General features: G+C 40.2%; 1 protein-coding gene across 1 annotated transcript in view; it reads right to left on the bottom strand.

Annotated features, from left to right (window-relative positions):
• Positions 1-17465, bottom strand: part of CFAP43 (cilia and flagella associated protein 43) — a 90364-nt gene that overhangs the window by 65506 nt on the left and 7393 nt on the right. Inside the window, exons 4-8 of the mRNA XM_014549480.1 lie at positions 16014-16181; positions 14120-14270; positions 7463-7622; positions 4036-4103; positions 808-939 (exon numbers count right to left, since the gene is read on the bottom strand). Of these exons, the coding sequence (XP_014404966.1) occupies positions 808-939; positions 4036-4103; positions 7463-7622; positions 14120-14270; positions 16014-16181 (679 nt within the window). The remainder of the gene's footprint in view (positions 1-807; positions 940-4035; positions 4104-7462; positions 7623-14119; positions 14271-16013; positions 16182-17465) is intronic.

Genomic DNA, 17465 nt, shown 5'->3' with positions numbered 1-17465 from the left:
TAATCAGTTACTCCTGCACTCGGAAATCTATTGATAAGCTAATCAGTTACTCTGCCTACACTTGGAAATCTATTGATGAGTTAATCAGATACTTTTGTCTACTCCTGGAAATTGCTGATCTGTGTGTCATTGAAACTTCCTTTTCTTAAGGGCTACTCCAGGTCAATAAAAGATTGGAGCAGCCTGAGCATGGTTGGAAGTCCCTCTCCTTGAGTTGGACTTGCCCGCCTGGTCCTCCAATATTGCAAAATCATCTCGTGTCTTTTTCTTTCATTTGCTGTGCGGCTCCTCTTTCAGGTACCGAACCCTACTCCACGCGGGACGTGGAAGGAAACACCCAACAGGCCTGGCTGATGGACCCCCCTGAGTGCACAAATTTTTGTGCACCGGGCCTCTAGTCCTATATAATAAAAGGGTAATATGCAAATCAACCAGACTTTGGAATGACTGTTCGCCATGACGTGCACTGACCACCAAGGGGCAGACACTCAATGCAGGAGCTGCCCCTGGTGGTCAGTGTGCTCCCACAAGGGGAGCGCCGCTCAGCCACAAGCCAGGCTCATGGCTGGCGAGTGCAGCAGTGGTGGCGGGAGCCTCTCCCGCCTCCATGGCAGCACTAAGGATGTACGATTGATGGCAGGCCTAAGCTGTCAGTTGGACATTCCCCGGAGGGCTCTTGGACTGGGAAAGGGCACAGGCCGCGTTGAGGGACACCCCCCCTCCCAGTTTACAAATCTGGTACACTGGGCCTCTAGTGATATAATAATATCTGAAAACTGCATACTAAAAATTGGCCATCTAGCATACCTTCCCTGCTTGAATCAGCAACATTTTGTAACTGGGAGAAAACATCATATGCCCCACATGCTCTTCAACCTGAAGAAAATCTTCTACTTTGTAATTTGACTCTTTAATAATTAAAGAATACACACAGCCATCCTAGAGACCAAAAACAAGATAAATGCAGAAAAATCACTTTCAGTCATTACATAGTATACTTTTGTTATCAGACAAGCTAAGACTTAGTGTATTACCAACTAATGTTTATTTTTGGAATAATCTGTGTTTACATTATCTAGAATGCCCTGTCTTCTTACCTTTTTTAAGTAACTTTTTTTTTAAGTAACATATTTTGCTCAACAGCTTTTATTTTATTTATTTACTAGTGGCTCAGTCACAAATTCATGCACATTGATAGGAAATTAATTAGAATATTTTAATATTTCTAGTCGCCCTTTCTCTATAATAGAAGTGTCAACCAAATTCACGATCGACAATGACAGATCAAAACACACTCGTGTGATTGGCACCAGCGAGAGCTTTATATGTATTGCACATGCACAAGTCAACTTAGCCTTTTATAGATATAGAATAAACTTTATAGATATAGATATAGATATAGAATTAGACCTGCTTTCTGATATAGCTAAACTTTTTCCAGCCCAGTGAAGCACCCCAACTTCTCTTTCAGGTAATTGTCAGCAACACAGCAGTAAATATCAACACGAAGCACATTATTATTGTAGATCACGCAGGGAGAACAAAGGGTAAAATATTTAACTGCAGCAGTGTTTGTCTATATTCTGTACAGTGAGAAAACCTGAAGTCATTGTCAAGGCCCACCATTTCTTACTTCTTTTCAGTCAGGTAAAGTTTCTAAGCTTTCTAAATCTCCGTTTTCTGGCTAATGAAGAGAAAATAGGATTCCACCAAGTCTCCTATCTACCTACTCCAGGACTTCTGTGAGGATCAAATGAGATGAGGCACAGGAAAACACTTCACAGACATTTGGTTACAGTGTATAATGTTTGCACTCCGACTTGTTCCTGGGCTGAAGAAACTGCAAGGAGGCTAGTTATCACTAGGGAGAGGAAGCCGGGCATTGCTACCTGACGTCATTACCTGGATGGACAGTTAGCATAATAGCCTTTATATATATATAGGTTATTATATATTTTTATTGATTTCAGAGAGGAAGGGAGAGGGAGAGATAGAAAAATCAATAATGAGAAAAGTTGGAGGGATCACAATACCAGATATCAAGCTATATTACCAAGCCATGGTTCTCAAAACTGCCTGGTACTGGCACAAGAACAGACATATAAACCAATGGAACAGAACAGAACACCCAGAAATAGACGCAAGCCATTATGCTTAATTAATATTTGACAAAGGAGGCAAGAGCATACAATGGAGTCAAGATAGAACCCAGGACCCTTCAGTCCGCAGGCCAATGCTCTATCTACTGAGCCAAACCAGCTAGGGCTATCAAGACAACTTTTAACCATGGTTCCTGATCAAGTTTTAATTTTATCTCTTTTGCAATAAATTTTTCAATTACCTAAAATTTTACTGACCTCTTCTTTCTTTGAACTTTTCTAGCATCTATCTTCTTATCATCTCCTTTATTATACAGAAGGCAGGGCAAATGAGGCAGAGTTTAGTGTGTGGATTGTATATATAACAATCTCCTTACCCCAAAGGACTAGTCTTAGTGTTCTTTAATCATTGTTATGTGCAATTACTCATCTCCCTAAATGGCCCAAGGGTAGGGAGTGTGCTGTTTGTTTCCTTTATATTCTTCCAGTATGCAATAAAAATGAGCTAGTTGCTTGGTTGATCATGAACAGATTTAGGTAAATTTTACAACTCAAGAGGAATTTGAGTTACTTCTACAATAGTGAAGAGGCTTTAGGCAAATTCATCCATAATTTCTAGATTAGACCCCATTATAATTAAGAGTAAGCATTTGTGAGATGACTGGCTTCATATACTGGGGGGAGAGGGAGGAACATACCAGGTGCTTTCATCATTCTCTATCCCTCACCAGAGCAGGTGCTCAAATCCTTCCTTTAAATTAGTTTTAAGAAAACACTCAATGCAGACTAAATGTAGGAGTGGGGGTAGTCCATTGCAAGGTTGGGGGAGGGTATTATGAACTGAGTGTAGGTTTATGAGCTCCAGATTGTTTCTCATTGATAGAGCTACATCTCTTACCTTGACAACATTGACTAGCTGCCCTTGGGGTCCTAGAGATGTAATTTGTGGCAATGGGAGCGACAAAGCTAACAGTAGTAGTCTCAGGACCAATAGACCTGAGATTTTAGTGTAGGTCAGCTCCAAACCTTAGCACTGATTACCACAGCATGGAAAAGTAACATGGCTGACCCTTTTCATATGTACTGAGGCTGAGTGAACTCAGTAAGACATGGTTCCTTCATTAATAGTTTCTACTTGATGGGGTTGTTGTGAGGAACAATAAGCTAATACAAGCAAGCACTTAGCATAGTGCCTGGCACCAAATAAGCACTAAATAAATGGTAGCTATTAATACTAATTCTACCATGGCCAATAACAATATGATACAGTTAAACAAAATGGACACACACAGGAGGCTACGCTGAAGCTTTCACAAAAGGTTCCAGTTGTATCTGAAAACATAATACTTTAAGTGCACAAACAGGAATGGAATTGGGTGATGGATATTAAGTGTTTGGGGGAGCCATGGTTTTTAAAAATTTTTATTTTTGCCTATTTGCAATGAGGTAGATATGTGGTAGTTCATTATACTGTGATCACTAGTTTTATATATATTTGAAATTCTTCATAATAAAAAGTTTTATAATAGCATCCAAAAAGGAAAAAACTTTCTTACCTAATAATAGACAAACATGTAAATTGACCGTACCTTCACTACGCTCACCAGCCAATCAGGAGCGTATGCAAATTAACCTAACAAAGATGGCGGTTAATTTGCATACACAGACTGAAGGTGGCTCCGGCCGGAGCAGCCAACACTTGAAGGCGGCTCTGGCCAGAGGGAAGGCCTGGGTCCTGGGTGCTGGAGGAAAACCGGTGCCAGCAGCCAGGGGAAGAAAAGGCCTATTGCACGAATCTCTTTGTATAATGGGCCTCTAGTAATTAATAATCACACAGAACCTGCCATCCCAAATTATGGCTCATAATAGTAAGTGGCAACAAATGAAATTATATATTTTCTTGAAAGCAATTAATTTTTAAGAAAAAATACATTACAATTCCAGAAGCAAGCACACCTCCCTTCTGATATGCTATGGTGACTGGACTGAAAAGTTTTCTTCCACCTTTTAGAAAAGAAAAACAAGGAAAACAGGTGACACAAATAAAAGTACAATACAGAGTAATTCATCTCATTTGATTTCTTAGGACTATTCATTTCTTTGTCATTCTTTTTTTCTGAAAATCAACTTCACATTAGAATATGTACTACGATGTCTCCCAAACAATGAATAATAAAAGCTGCTTAGCAATTATTACTGATATAAGTCACACACGTTTTTTTTAAGGTCAGTATCATCAGATCTATGTAACTAACATTGTAGAATTATTATTATTATGATATTATTATCACCAAGATGTATACTTAAGACTTATACATTTTATGGTATATAAACTTAGGTACCTCAGTAAATAAAGCACAGTGGAAAAAGAAGGTAAAATGTTCTATAAGAGCATTTGTTATTAATAACAAATTGTCCTTGGATGTTGTATACCTGAAATTAATATAATAGTATATATTAAAAAGATATATTGTCCTTGAGGGGAAATAGCAAAAGCATATCACTTGTTATTTAGGTAAAACATGAGAACCACAAGATCAAACATTCAGATGGCATGCATGAAATTATTTGTTTACTGCATACTAGGTGTGTGGCCTTATGCCAGATGCTAAAAGGACAATGTCCTTCCAGCACTAGTCACCTCCCAGCAATCTCTTTTTTCCCAGTCCAACTGCCACTAGAGTCCTGCTTCTTATGACTCCTTCCCTAGTCTAGGTGCCTGCTTCTTATAGCCACCTGCTACTAGGATTATCCTTTCTTGAATGATGGTTAAGTTAATCTCCCACGCACAATTACAGTTGGAGTACTTCCCCATTCAGGAATTTTTTATGTCTGCCTGTCAGCCAAATTAAGTATAAACATCTTATGCCTTATGTTCAAGGTCAGATAGGGTATATCAGATGACCCACTACCTCTGTGTAAAACTTGATGCCCCAGATGAACTGGACCACTTCTTGTGTTTCCACTAGCCCAGGTTTTTGTCTACATAGATACCATTGCCAAAAAGTCCACCTACTCTTTTCTCTGTCTGTGAACCCATCCTTCAAGGGCCATTTCAAGTTCTGCCTTCAAAATAACTTATCTTGGCCTGTTTCCCTGCTCTGAATCCCCACAGCACTTTGTGAAGTTCTCCCTTAGTGAAATCATCCTAATCTACCGGACTGTAATTAACTGACTACTTGTCGTATTCTCTTTACTAAAATAGAAGTCACTTGAAAGTAGAGATTATGAGATTATATATTTGCCATCTCTGTCAATTCTGAAGCACCTTGCATAGTATCTTACACATTGTAGAGGTTAGATAAATATCTATTTTGAAAGTCTTATATTATTCCATGGAAAGTATTAGAAATAGTATACAGAAAGAAAGTATACAACATATGACTATCATGATTAAGTTCTAAATTGGGTATAACATATTACAAGTGTTTTAGGAGTTTGGAAATGAAAAACCTTTTTTTATAATTGAATTTACAAACACATACAGGTCTAATTTACTCTGTAGAAATCTCTGGGATTAAATTTTGGAGCCAAAGGATGATTAAAACACAGTTCCTAACTTCAAAGAGTTGATGACTAATGGGAAAGACATGCACATGGAATACTGTAATAGCTCAAGATGAGGCTCTAAGAAAGCAGTGAATCTGAAGGAACACCAGACAAGGGCACCTAATTATGCCTGAAGGTTGGGGTGAGGACAGGGAGGGCTCCACAGAGGACAATCTCACCAGCTAGACAAGGAAGAGAAAGACATACTAGACAAGGGTAACGGCAAATAGCAGAAGGCAGAATTTGGGGAGAGCAGAGGAATAATGAGAACTTCTAAAAGTGTCAAGTGGGAATAGGTGATATTGGAAATGTAGGCCACAAAAGAGGTTTACTTTTCAGAGAGCTGTGGGATGGCATTGTGGATGCGAGATTAGAGAGCAAACCAAGCCCAGAGGCTACAGGTGAGAGTAAAAGGAAGAAAGAGGGTCTAGGGTAGGAAAGTCAAATCTAATGGTCCCAGTTTTATCAGTGACGTGTGAGTCAGGGAATGGGAGAGGGCATAGTTGAGGGACATTGCAGTTGGGGGAAACTTGCTGTAGGGGGTGATGTTTGAGCTGGGAATTGGAAGGTTCAGAGAGTAAAGTGGGAAGGGAATGAGCTAGGAGGCATGTCTGTGAAATGATGGGAAGAACTGACTGTTTAGACCAGTGGTTCTCAGTCTTCTGGCCCTTTAAATACAGTTCCTCATGTTGTGACCCAATCATAAAATTATTTTCGTTGCTACTTCATAACTGTAATGTTGCTACTGTTATGAATCGTAATGTAAATATCTGATATGCAGGATGGTCTTAGGCGACCCCTGTGAAAGGGTCATTCGACCGCCAAAGGGGTCGCGACCCACAGGTTGAGAACCATTGGTTTAGACAGAAGACTTGTATGGGGGAGTAGTGGGAACTAATACTAACGGGGCAGGTAGGATCAGATTAGAGAGAGTTTGAAAGCAAGGTGGAGCAATCCATGCATTACATGTTAAGAAGAGCAGTTTGGCAGGGATGAGCTGCCTGGTTTGAGTCAGTTGTTGATTAAAGTCGATTAAGTCAGTCCTAAGGTTGTTGCAAAAATCAAGGTGTGAAATAATAAGAGCGAAAGGAATGGAGAGTGCAACGGGCACGTTTGAGAAGCTGGCCCTGGAAAGGTTCCCTTTTCAAAGGGTCTATACCTAGCTGCTTCTGTGACCCAGGCCCAACTCTGGACTGAGCTGACAGGACAGGGAATGGACACCAGATCTAAAGAGAGTAGATCAGGTTCTCTTAGAAATTCTAACCACTTAACATAAAGGTAATTTTCAAGATGGCAGTTGAACTAAGAAGACTATTATGGAGAAAGAGTTGAGAGGGTAAAGGTCAGAAAAGAACACATTAGCTTTTTAAGCAGAACAGGCATATTATGGAAAAGGATATAGCATAGAAGCTAAGAACCTGGACTCTGAAGTCTTAGAGCCTGGGTTTAGGTTTCAGCTCTACAGTTTACTAGTTATGTAAATTCAGGCATATTTTGCTAACCTCTCAATGCCTCCATTTCCTCATCTATACCATGGAGATAAAAATGTATCTCCCTTGTAAAACTGTTCTGAGGATTACATGAAATCTGCATTGTAGAGTGATAGTAGAATGACTAGAACATATAACATTTAAGAAACATTAGCTAGCTAGAAGGTATAGGACCTGGTAACTAACTCCAGGAAAAAGGAGGAGAAGGAGTCAAAGATGTCTCCAAGAACGAGAAAAATAGGAAAAAACACATATTCATCTTCAAGTGCAAAACCATCACCAATGGCTACGCTTCTGGGAATATGAAGCAAAGCAGTTTCTCACCCATTGGTGATATGCTTTCTATCTTCTCAAGCACAGTCACCTTCAGGTTTTCTCCATTAATCATTAAAAGATGACCCTCTTCACAGCCAACGTACAGCTCACTTTGTGGAGTCCAGCAGTGCATAGTTGGGTGAAGCAAAGGATATAGATCATCTTTGGGCTTTGAAGAAAGATTAAAAGCCTTGTGTTAAAACAACAATTATGGCCTAACAGCCAGAGAAATGCCCATCAAATCAATTTCCAAGAAGGAAAAAATGAATATGTACACACACACCTCCACTGGCCTCACCACTTGCCAAGAGTTAACAGAACTTCCCTTTCTTTCTCTACTTTGCTACATTTTAATTCACTAGGAAAAAATAAGGCATTCTTGTCACCTTCATTGTTCTAGTGGCACTCAGAGTTCTAGTGTCACAGATTTTTGTGAGTTTTGAGTAATAACTTATACACTGTTTCTTGGTAGACGTTTTTGTATCTTGAATCTAAGAGAGTCATGGTCTAACTACAATCACCATTTTTGAGGAAGACTTTCGTCAACATTTCTCCCTCCTGATTCTGCAGGGGGCATAGGTCTGCTTTTCCTGGAGTAGCTACAGAGAGGTCTCCCTAGATCAGTGATGGCGAACCTATGACATGCGTGTCAGAGGTGACACGCGAACTCATTCTTTTGGTTCATTTTTCTTTGTTCAATGGCATTTAAATATATAAAATAAATATCAAAAATATAAGTCTTTGTTTTACTATGGTTGCAAGTATCAAAAAATTTCTATATGTGACACGGCACCAGAGTTAAGTTAGGGTTTTTCAAAATGCTGACACGCCGAGCTCAAAAGGTTCGCCATCACTGCCCTAGATCCTCTGCTTAGTTAGCTTTCATGAGGAATGAAAAGAGTACTCCTTGTCTGATTCTGGTGGCCTCTCAAATGCGGTTCATGAGACATCCTATGTGACTTTGTATGGAAAACTCAAAGAAAAATGCACAAAATCTATGGGATGTACCTAGAAAAAAAAGCTGGCTTTGGAGACTAAAATTAATATGAGCCAAGGATCTAAGGCAAATTTTTCCTATAAAGGACTATGTAGCAAATATTTTAAGCTTTGTGAACCACATAGTTCTCTGTCACATATACCCCACTCCTTTTTTTTTTAACAACCCTTAAAAAAAGTGTAAAAGACCTTCTTAGCTTGGGGCCATACAAAAGCACATTATAGTCTGTTGGTTGCTGTCTTAAATAGTAATACCTCAGTATTATGCCTCCTGCAGTGTTAAACGCATGTGTCCAGCAGAGCAGAGGCCACTCCCCCTTTCTGTAAGGACAAAGTAGGTCTCATTGTAAGCCTGGGACCACCTGCTCTCTTCCTGGAGGTCAAGGTAGTTGTAACAACTATTTTGGGCATGTCTCTCCCTCCGCCCCAGACTGATTAAGATTGTGAACTCAGGACAAAATAATATGGCACTCCCTTCTTCCTATTTAAACCAGTCAAATATATGGAGCTTACATTTGTTTGTTTGTTTATTTAATTTGTATTGAGAACATAATGTTCAGTACTATCTGAGCTTTTTGTTATGCTATACTATTTTTAGAATTGCATTAGCTACAACATAATGTCTTTGTTTTCTTGAGGCGTCCGTACAACCATTGGAACAGAAAACCTTAATATGCCATTAGACAAATTATCAGAACTGCTAAATTTCTTGGAAGTTACATGCTTATTTCATTCACTTATTCATTCATCTAACAAATATTTATTGGATACTTATTGTATTCCAGGCTCTATTCTAGGCACAGGAATGTAGCAGTGAACAAAACACACAATAATCCCTGCCTCCTCATACATCCTGGTGAGGGGAAATAGAGTGAAAATAAGTCAAGGAGTTAAATATATAGAATGTTATATATAGTGTTGAAAAGTACTGTAGAGCCCTAACCGGTTTGGCTCAGCGGATAGAGCGTCGGCCTGCGGACTCAAGGATCCCAGGTTCGATTCCGGTCAAGGGCATGTACCTTGGTTGCGGGCACATCCCCAGTGGGGGGCATGCAGGAGGCAGCTGATCGATGTTTCTCTCTCATCAATGTTTCTAACTCTCTATCCCTCTCCCCTCTTCTCTGTAAAAAATCAATAAAATATATTTAAAAAAAAAGAAAAAAAAAGAAAAGTACTGTAGAGAAAAATAAAGCAGGGTAAATTGGAATTGGTTCTACAGTTAGGGAATACTTCAAACCATATAGACCAGTGGTTCTCAACCTTCCTAATGCCACGACCTTGTAATACAGTTCCTCATGCTGTGGTGACCCCCAATTTCATTGTTACAAATTGAACATAATTAAAGCATAGTGATTAATCACAAAAACAATATGTAATTATATATGTGTTTTCTGATGGTCTTAGGTGACCCCTGTGAAAGAGTCGTTCGACTCCCAAAGGGGTCGCGACCCACAGGTTGAGAACCACTGATATAGACAGTGATTTTTCTACTCAATATTTTCCAATGTATGCAAGTCACCTTTCTAATAAATACTCAGTTAATTTAATAAAACATTATATAACACTCTTAATTTAGTAAAGCTTTGTTGTTTCAAGGTAAAGTACATGTGACACTATCAAAGTAATTATGTCTACTAGATTCTCAACTTACATAAGTTTGTTGCATAATTAGACAAAGGCATTGTGCCAAGTCCTAAGGAATTCTTCTCAAAAGGATAATCAACTATTAAAAGAATTAGTATCAACAAATATCAGAATTAGAAAACTGGGCAGGGTATAGTAGAGGGGTGTGTTTAAATATCACAGGTGTATCCATGAGAAAGCAATTGGTTCTCCTTGGTGGACTGAGAGAAGTGCAGAGAGAGAGAATTATCATTTGGGATGGACCTTGAAACATGACTAACGTAGAAACCACATATAGGAACAATCATCATAATAATTTTGAAAAGGACAGACTGACTTTGATTATATAATTGGTCTTTTTCATGTCCTCATACCCTGAGATTGTTAGAAAATAAAACTTGAATAACAATTTGGCCATCCAGTAGGCCAAACAAAGGGACAAAACCACCTGGATTAAACTGCTACTAATTAATGACATTTTTGTGGTGTCTGAGATTTGATTCATTGAAAAGAATTACTCATCATTATGTAATCACCATTACTTAAAAGTTTATTGGGTTGCCGAAACCGGTTTGGCTCAGTGGATAGAGCGTCGGCCTGCGGACTGAAAGGTCCCAGGTTCGATTCCGGTCAAGGGCATGTACCTTGGTTGTGGGCATATCCCCAGTGGGAGATGTACAGGAGGCAGCTGATCGATGTTTCTCTCTCATTGATGTTTCTGACTCTCTGTCTCTCTCCCTTCCTCTCTGTGGAAAATCGATAAAATATATTTAAAAAAAAAAGTTTATTGGGTTGACTTAATGACATATAACCTTAGATTATAAATCACAAAAGACAGACAGACTCTTCCTGGTATTGCAATGGGCCTAAAATCTTAAGAACACATATATCTGGTTCTCACACCACCAGTGAGTCTGTGCATATGCAACAAAAGGTGAGGATTGAAACTTTGAATTTTCTGGCCTTGGCATGTTAAACTAATATTATATGTGGCTTTTCTTACTTGAAGATAATCCTGGGTTTGTCTTCCTAATACTTCCTTTCATCAATAAATATGTTCTGTGCCATATAAAAATAAATGTGATATTATATGGATTATGTGAGTAGAAACAATAATTTTTAATTCTGAAAATTTTGAGAATTGTAAAAGAAAAGGTGCTGATAGTATTTTAAAATATTTGTTGATAACACCAACTCCTTGTGTAGTTTTCTGGAATCATAACTCAAACATTTTGGTCACTTGAAGATCAAACATCAAAATTTTGAGTCCTTAATATTGTTTCAGAAAAGGTGGCATCTGAATATGTTTCAGAAAACTTGAGTTTATAAAAGAGATTCCTATTTAGCACCTTTTTTTAAAAAGGTGGATGGAGAAAGTAAACTGGATACTTGAGATTAAATTGATTATTTTGGATCCAATTTCTAGCCAGATAACATCAGCTTTTGATTTCCACCATGCTACTACTAGGCACCTTTCTAATGCCCTCAATAAGTTGTGTAATGTGACACAGGCCTATTTAAGGGCCTATAATGTGCTTAAGACTCTTATGTAGATCAAGTCATCACTGTATCTTTGCCATTGGTACCTACGTCACAAGAAATGCCATTCAAAGGGAGGAATAGAATCAAGACATTTGAGATCTATTTTATGCTTTCACTCATTAATTAGAAATTTTTAGCCATTTTTCTTACCTTATATATAAAATGGAAATATTGAAAAAGTTAACTTCTTATTTAAATACAAAGTATATGGCTTTATTAATATTCCCTGTATGATTTAGAGATGTCAAACTTAAACATTAAATTTCTGTCTTCAGAAAAAGGTTAAAATGCACTGAGTACAAAAATCCTAGGAAATAAAGATGTCTGTTTAATTTTTTAAAATGGTAACTCTACTTTTAAATACTTAAGGAAGGCATTCCCATAGCATTTTTCAAATGACAAGGACAATTGCCTGAATTTTAAATGTTGTATGTAGTGTTAATCATGTTGGTGCAAAATGTGAAAGATTGAGGGCTCCTACAGAAAAACAAAAAAGAAAATATTTGAGGTAGTTGAATATTTGGAGTCCTAGGTATCAAATACTAAACATATAAACATTTTTTTAAAAGTTGTAAACCCTGATGGCTGATTGATTTGTGTTTACTTTGCTGCCCCACTGTGGCTGAGTGTGGTTGTATTTCCAAGGCTAAGATCTGTGCTATTAAAAGGAATCAGTCACTCTCAGTAATTTAAATGAGTGAATAATTGTCATTCTTTAACAGTGGTTCTCAACCTTCTGGCCCTTTAAATACAGTTCCTCATGTTGTGACCCAACCATAAAATTATTTTTGTTGCTACTTCATAACTGTAATGTTGCTACTGTTATGAATCGTCATGTAAATATCTGATATGCAGGATGGTCTTAGGTGACCCCTGTGAAAGGGTCATTCGACCGCCAAAGGAATCGCGACCCACAGGTTGAGAACCGCTGCTTTAGAAGAAACACAAAGAGCATACAACCCTTTCTCTTGCTTGTCAGAAATTTTTAAATAAACTACCACATTGAATTATTTTTAACATCTGTAGCTTAATTCTCTGCAGTGGTAAAATGTTTGGGAAGTTCTCTTTTTATCCTTGACCTGGAGCTTTAGCACAAGCATTAGCATAATGTAGGCCAGAGAGGCTTAGTTTCAAGCTCTTTACCTCACCTCAAAGACCCTGCCTGTGCTACTCTCTGCTCCATGCCTCCCTCCTGAACATCACCTGCACCTCACTCCCCCTCATTTACTATGCTCCAACTACATGGTCTTTTCTCTGCTCCCCAGACATACTCAATTCTTTTCTTCCCCTAGGACCTTTGTCCAGGCAGTTCCCTCTTCCTAAACACTCTACCGAGCTTTTAGCATGAGTAATGCCTCCTGGTCCTTAAAGTCTCAGTGTAACTGTCATCTCCCCAAAGGCCTTCCTTGACCAGCATATGTTAATCTTGTCCTCACCTCCATTCTCCATTTTTCCTAAAATAATTATCATGTTTCAATGATTTAATGTCTCTCTTTACTTTTGGTGTTGTTACTCTGTCTTCCTGGTAAAAATGTAAGCTCCAAGAGGCAGGGATTATTATGCCTGGTTGGTCATCATGTGACCCCATTGCCTAAAATAGTTCCTGCTACATAGGAGGAGCGAATCGAATTTGTTGAATGAATGAATGAATGAACGAATGAATATGCAACTGCTGACAAACTCCCTTTTGAAACTTCCTTCCACTGTTTTCCACAGTCTTGCTCTTTCCTGGATTTGCTCCTATTCTGTGGTTGTTCCTTCTTGGACTCATCTTCCTCCTTTCAACCTTTGGCAGTCAGATTCCTTTTTATCACACCCCGCCCCTCAGTGCTTCCACTCTGTGGGAATGACTCTGACATCTTGTGTCTGCAGCCCTGACTTCTCCCTAACAGTAAGTCACTTTGCTGACTTCCGCCTGGCACCTCCAGCTGGAGGCATTCCCAGCACCCCAAATTTGGTATGTCCAAAACTGAAACACATCTGGGCTCCCGATGTCAGTTGGCAGTGCCATTATCTTCACCCCCTCTTCATGCCTCATGGTGTCCAGGCCAATCTGTATGTCTCATGAGATGGTCATCCTATACTAGTATAAAAAAAGGCTAACACGCAAATCGACCAAACAGTGGAATGGAATGACCGGTTGCTATGAGGTGCACCGATCAACAGGGGGCAGACGCTCAATGCAGGAGCTGCCCCCTGGTGGTCAGTGCACTCCCACAGAGGGAGCGCCACTTTGCCAGAAGCCAGGCTTATGGCTGGTGAGCCCAGCAGCGGTGACAGGAGCTTCTCCCGCCTCCACGGCAGTGCTAAGGACTCTCAGGGGATGTCCAACTGCTGGCTTAGGCCCAGGGGGAGCGGACCTAAGCCAGCAGTCAGACATCCCCTGAGGGGTCCTGGACAGTGAGAGGTTGCAGGCTGGGCTGAGGCCCCCCACCCCCAGTGCACAAATGTCATGCATTGGGCCTCTAGTGTGAAGATAAATAGGAAGGCATGCTAGGTCATTACCCTGAAAGTTTCAGCCTCTTCACCTACTAGCCCGGCAATGGCTGACAGTGGGAGGATAGGTCCATAGATAAGATCCTTGGGCAACGATTCGGGGAAAATTATGTCTTTTTCATTAAAATATGACCCGTCTTCCAGAGGTAATTTTACCGACCTAGGGAAAAAAGGAGCATCAGAATAACTTTATTTACTATATTTACATTTCTCTTAAGAAGGCAGTTTTCAAAAATTGCAGTTTTAAGGATGTACATGGCCAATATCTCCTTAGTCTTTATTTGGGGGAGTATGGTCAACTCAGGGGCATCTTGAATCTTTGAACTCTTTTCAACAAAGAAACAAAGACACCATTATTATCAACTATCACCAGGACATTGGTCACAGAATTTCTCTATTTTTTTAAATCCTCACCTGAGGATATGTTGTTTTTTAAAAATTGATTTTAGGGACAGAGGAAGGGAGAGTGAGAGAAACATTGATGAGAGAGAGAAATATTATTAGTTACCTCCCATATGCATCCCACACTATGGATAAAGACATTTAATTCATCAAATTGATCCAATCAACATTACATTAATACAAAGTCCACCACTGTATCTAATCTAATAAAAGAGAAACATGCAAATTGACCGCACCTCTGCTACACCCCAAGCCACGCCCACCAGCCAATCAGAGCACTACTATATGCAAATTAATCCAACCAAATGGCGGCCGGCAGCCATGGAGCTGGAGCAAGCAGGAGGCTTGGTTGCCCTGGTGATGGAGGAAGCCAAGCTTCCTGCCTGCCCTGGGCTTCTGCTCAAGGCAACAATGTTTCAATTATAGAAGCTAAATAAATCCCAGATACCTGCTTCCAGCCAGCCTCCACTGGGAGCTTGGGTGGCTGGGGGCTTGGCCAGCCTGCAAACAGCCATTAGCCACTCACCCAGGCTGGTCACACCCTCATGGGGTGTGGGTCCCCGCTGGGGGGCTTGGCCAGCCTGCAAACAGCCATCAGTCCCTCACCCAGGCTGGCCAGGCACCCCAGCAGGGATCCCCACCCTGATCCGAGATACCCTTCAGGGCAAAACAGCCGGCCCCCACCCATGCACCAGGCCTCTATCCTATATAATAAAAGGGTAATATGCAAATTGACCCTAACAGCGGAACGACTGGGAATGACTGGTCACTATAACACACACTGACCACCAAGGGCAGGGGCTCAATGCAGGAGCTTCCCCCTGGTGGTCAGTGCGCTCCCACAGGGGGTGCTCTGCTCAGCCACAAGCCAGGCTGATGGCTGCCAGTACAGCGGTGGTGGTGGGAGCCTCTCCTGCCTCCTCAGCAGCGCTAAGGATGTCCAACTGCAGCTTAGGCCTGCTCCCCACTGGCAAGTGGACATCCCCTGAGGGCTCCCAGGCTGCCAGATGGATGTCTGACTTCTAGCTTAGGCCCAATCCCCCGGGGAGCAGGCCTAAGCCAGCAGGTGGTCATCCCCTGAGGTGTCCCAGACTGCGAGAGGGCACAGGCCGGGCTGAGGTACCCCCCTGAGTGCACAAATTTATGTGCAACGGGCCTCTAGTCTATATAATAAAAGCCCAGCGACCTTTATGGCGGAACGACCACCAGGAGGCAGATGCTCAATGCAGTAGCTGCCCCCTGGTGGTCAGTGCACTCCCATAGTGGGAGCACCACCCAGCCAGGAGCCGGGCTCTTGTCTGCCTCCATGGCAGCGCTAAGGAGCTGCAAGCCAAGTGGTAAGGAGCGAGCAGGCAGGTAGTTAGGAGTGAGCAGATGGGTGGTTAGGAGCGAGGGGTCCTGGATTGAGAGAGGGCGCAGGCTGGGCTGAGGGACACCCTTCTCACCCCCACAGGAATTTCATGCATCAGGCCTCTACTTGTATTATAATGAAGTCTCTCACTTTGCTTTGAGATGATGGTCCTGGTTAGTTCTTTCAATGGTCCACACAGTCACTAAACTTGGACTTGACAAGCACAGCTGGCGCCAGTTCATGGGGTTAAAAGTCATCTGGCTCACATCTACACCAGGTTGCGACTTCTTGCACAAAATGACACCCAATTCCCAGTTCCTTAGAGAAAAATTGCGTTTGGTAAAAAAGTAATTTATTTGAATTTCATATATTGAGAATATTTATCTAATATGAAAACAATTACATAAATTGTGACTTAATTTATTGTATAATTTATAAAATCTATAGCATTAATATCACATTCATAAAATTATTATGATTATCATTATACTGTACCTGTTAAAGAAAGCAAAATAACTATTTTTTAAAAATATTACTCATATGCTACCAAGTCTATTTTATCTTATTTAATTTGTATTTAACTCATCCAAATCTAGGAAATGGAATATAAATGTAGGTATCTAAGTAAATGTAGGTATCTAAATCTCTATACTATATACAAATATACTATGATTCTGGGTATACTATATACATTGATGCCAATTGAACATTTACTGAGTTTTTGCAACCACAGTACCAGTACTTTAAAATTTATTAATTTATTTATTCACTTGAGAGAATGTCATGAATGCCTACTGTAAGCAAGGTCCTTTGCTAGATGAAATAAACAGAAAAAAATTAATGTAAGCTATCCCCCCTCATACAGGCAGCCAGCACTCCATTCAGAGCTGTGACTATGAAACTGGAACTTATATTTATTAAGCTCACTTGGTTTTTGGCTTCCTCTGCTTTCACCTTCTTCCATCCTCATCCCAAATGTCCTGTTCATAATGTCAACCACTCTATTGCTAGTATTGCTGCTTCCTTGATCTTTGGACTTTCTACCTCAGCTGCCTGGCAAAAATTGTCAAGCCTGGTGGATACAACTGAAAGCCTGGCGTAGGCAGACATAGAAAGATCAAAGGACTATGTGTGTCAGTGACATTACCAATTCCTGGTTACTGCACTCACTGAAGCCTCAATACAACCTTTGATCCTACTATTTCTCTGGTCAGTGCTCTCTCCTATTCTCTAAAGTGGTCATTTTTAATATTCTCCATTTTCCTCACAGCCCTCACACTTTGATCTCAGACTTCTAGTGTCCAGAATCATGAGACAATAAATTCTGCTGTTTAAGTCACTCAGTTTGTGGTACTTGGTTAATGGCAGCCCTAGAAAACTAATACATCCATCGACAGGTAAGTAGATAAACAAACTGTGGTATACCTATACCATGAAATAGGAAGGAATAAACTATTGATACACATAGCATAAGAGAGTTTAAAAATAAGACAATTTAAAATAATTATGTTGCATAGAAGATGCCAGACCCCCCGGAAAAGGATATAGAATGTATGACTTTCTGTATATGAAATTCTAGAAAACACAAACAAATCCAGAGTG

This window comes from Myotis brandtii, unplaced genomic scaffold (assembly GCF_000412655.1).
Source record: "Myotis brandtii unplaced genomic scaffold, ASM41265v1 scaffold550, whole genome shotgun sequence".
Lineage (NCBI taxonomy): Eukaryota > Metazoa > Chordata > Mammalia > Chiroptera > Vespertilionidae > Myotis > Myotis brandtii.
Note: the sequence above shows the minus strand (reverse complement) of the source record. Positions and strands in the feature narration are given on the sequence as shown.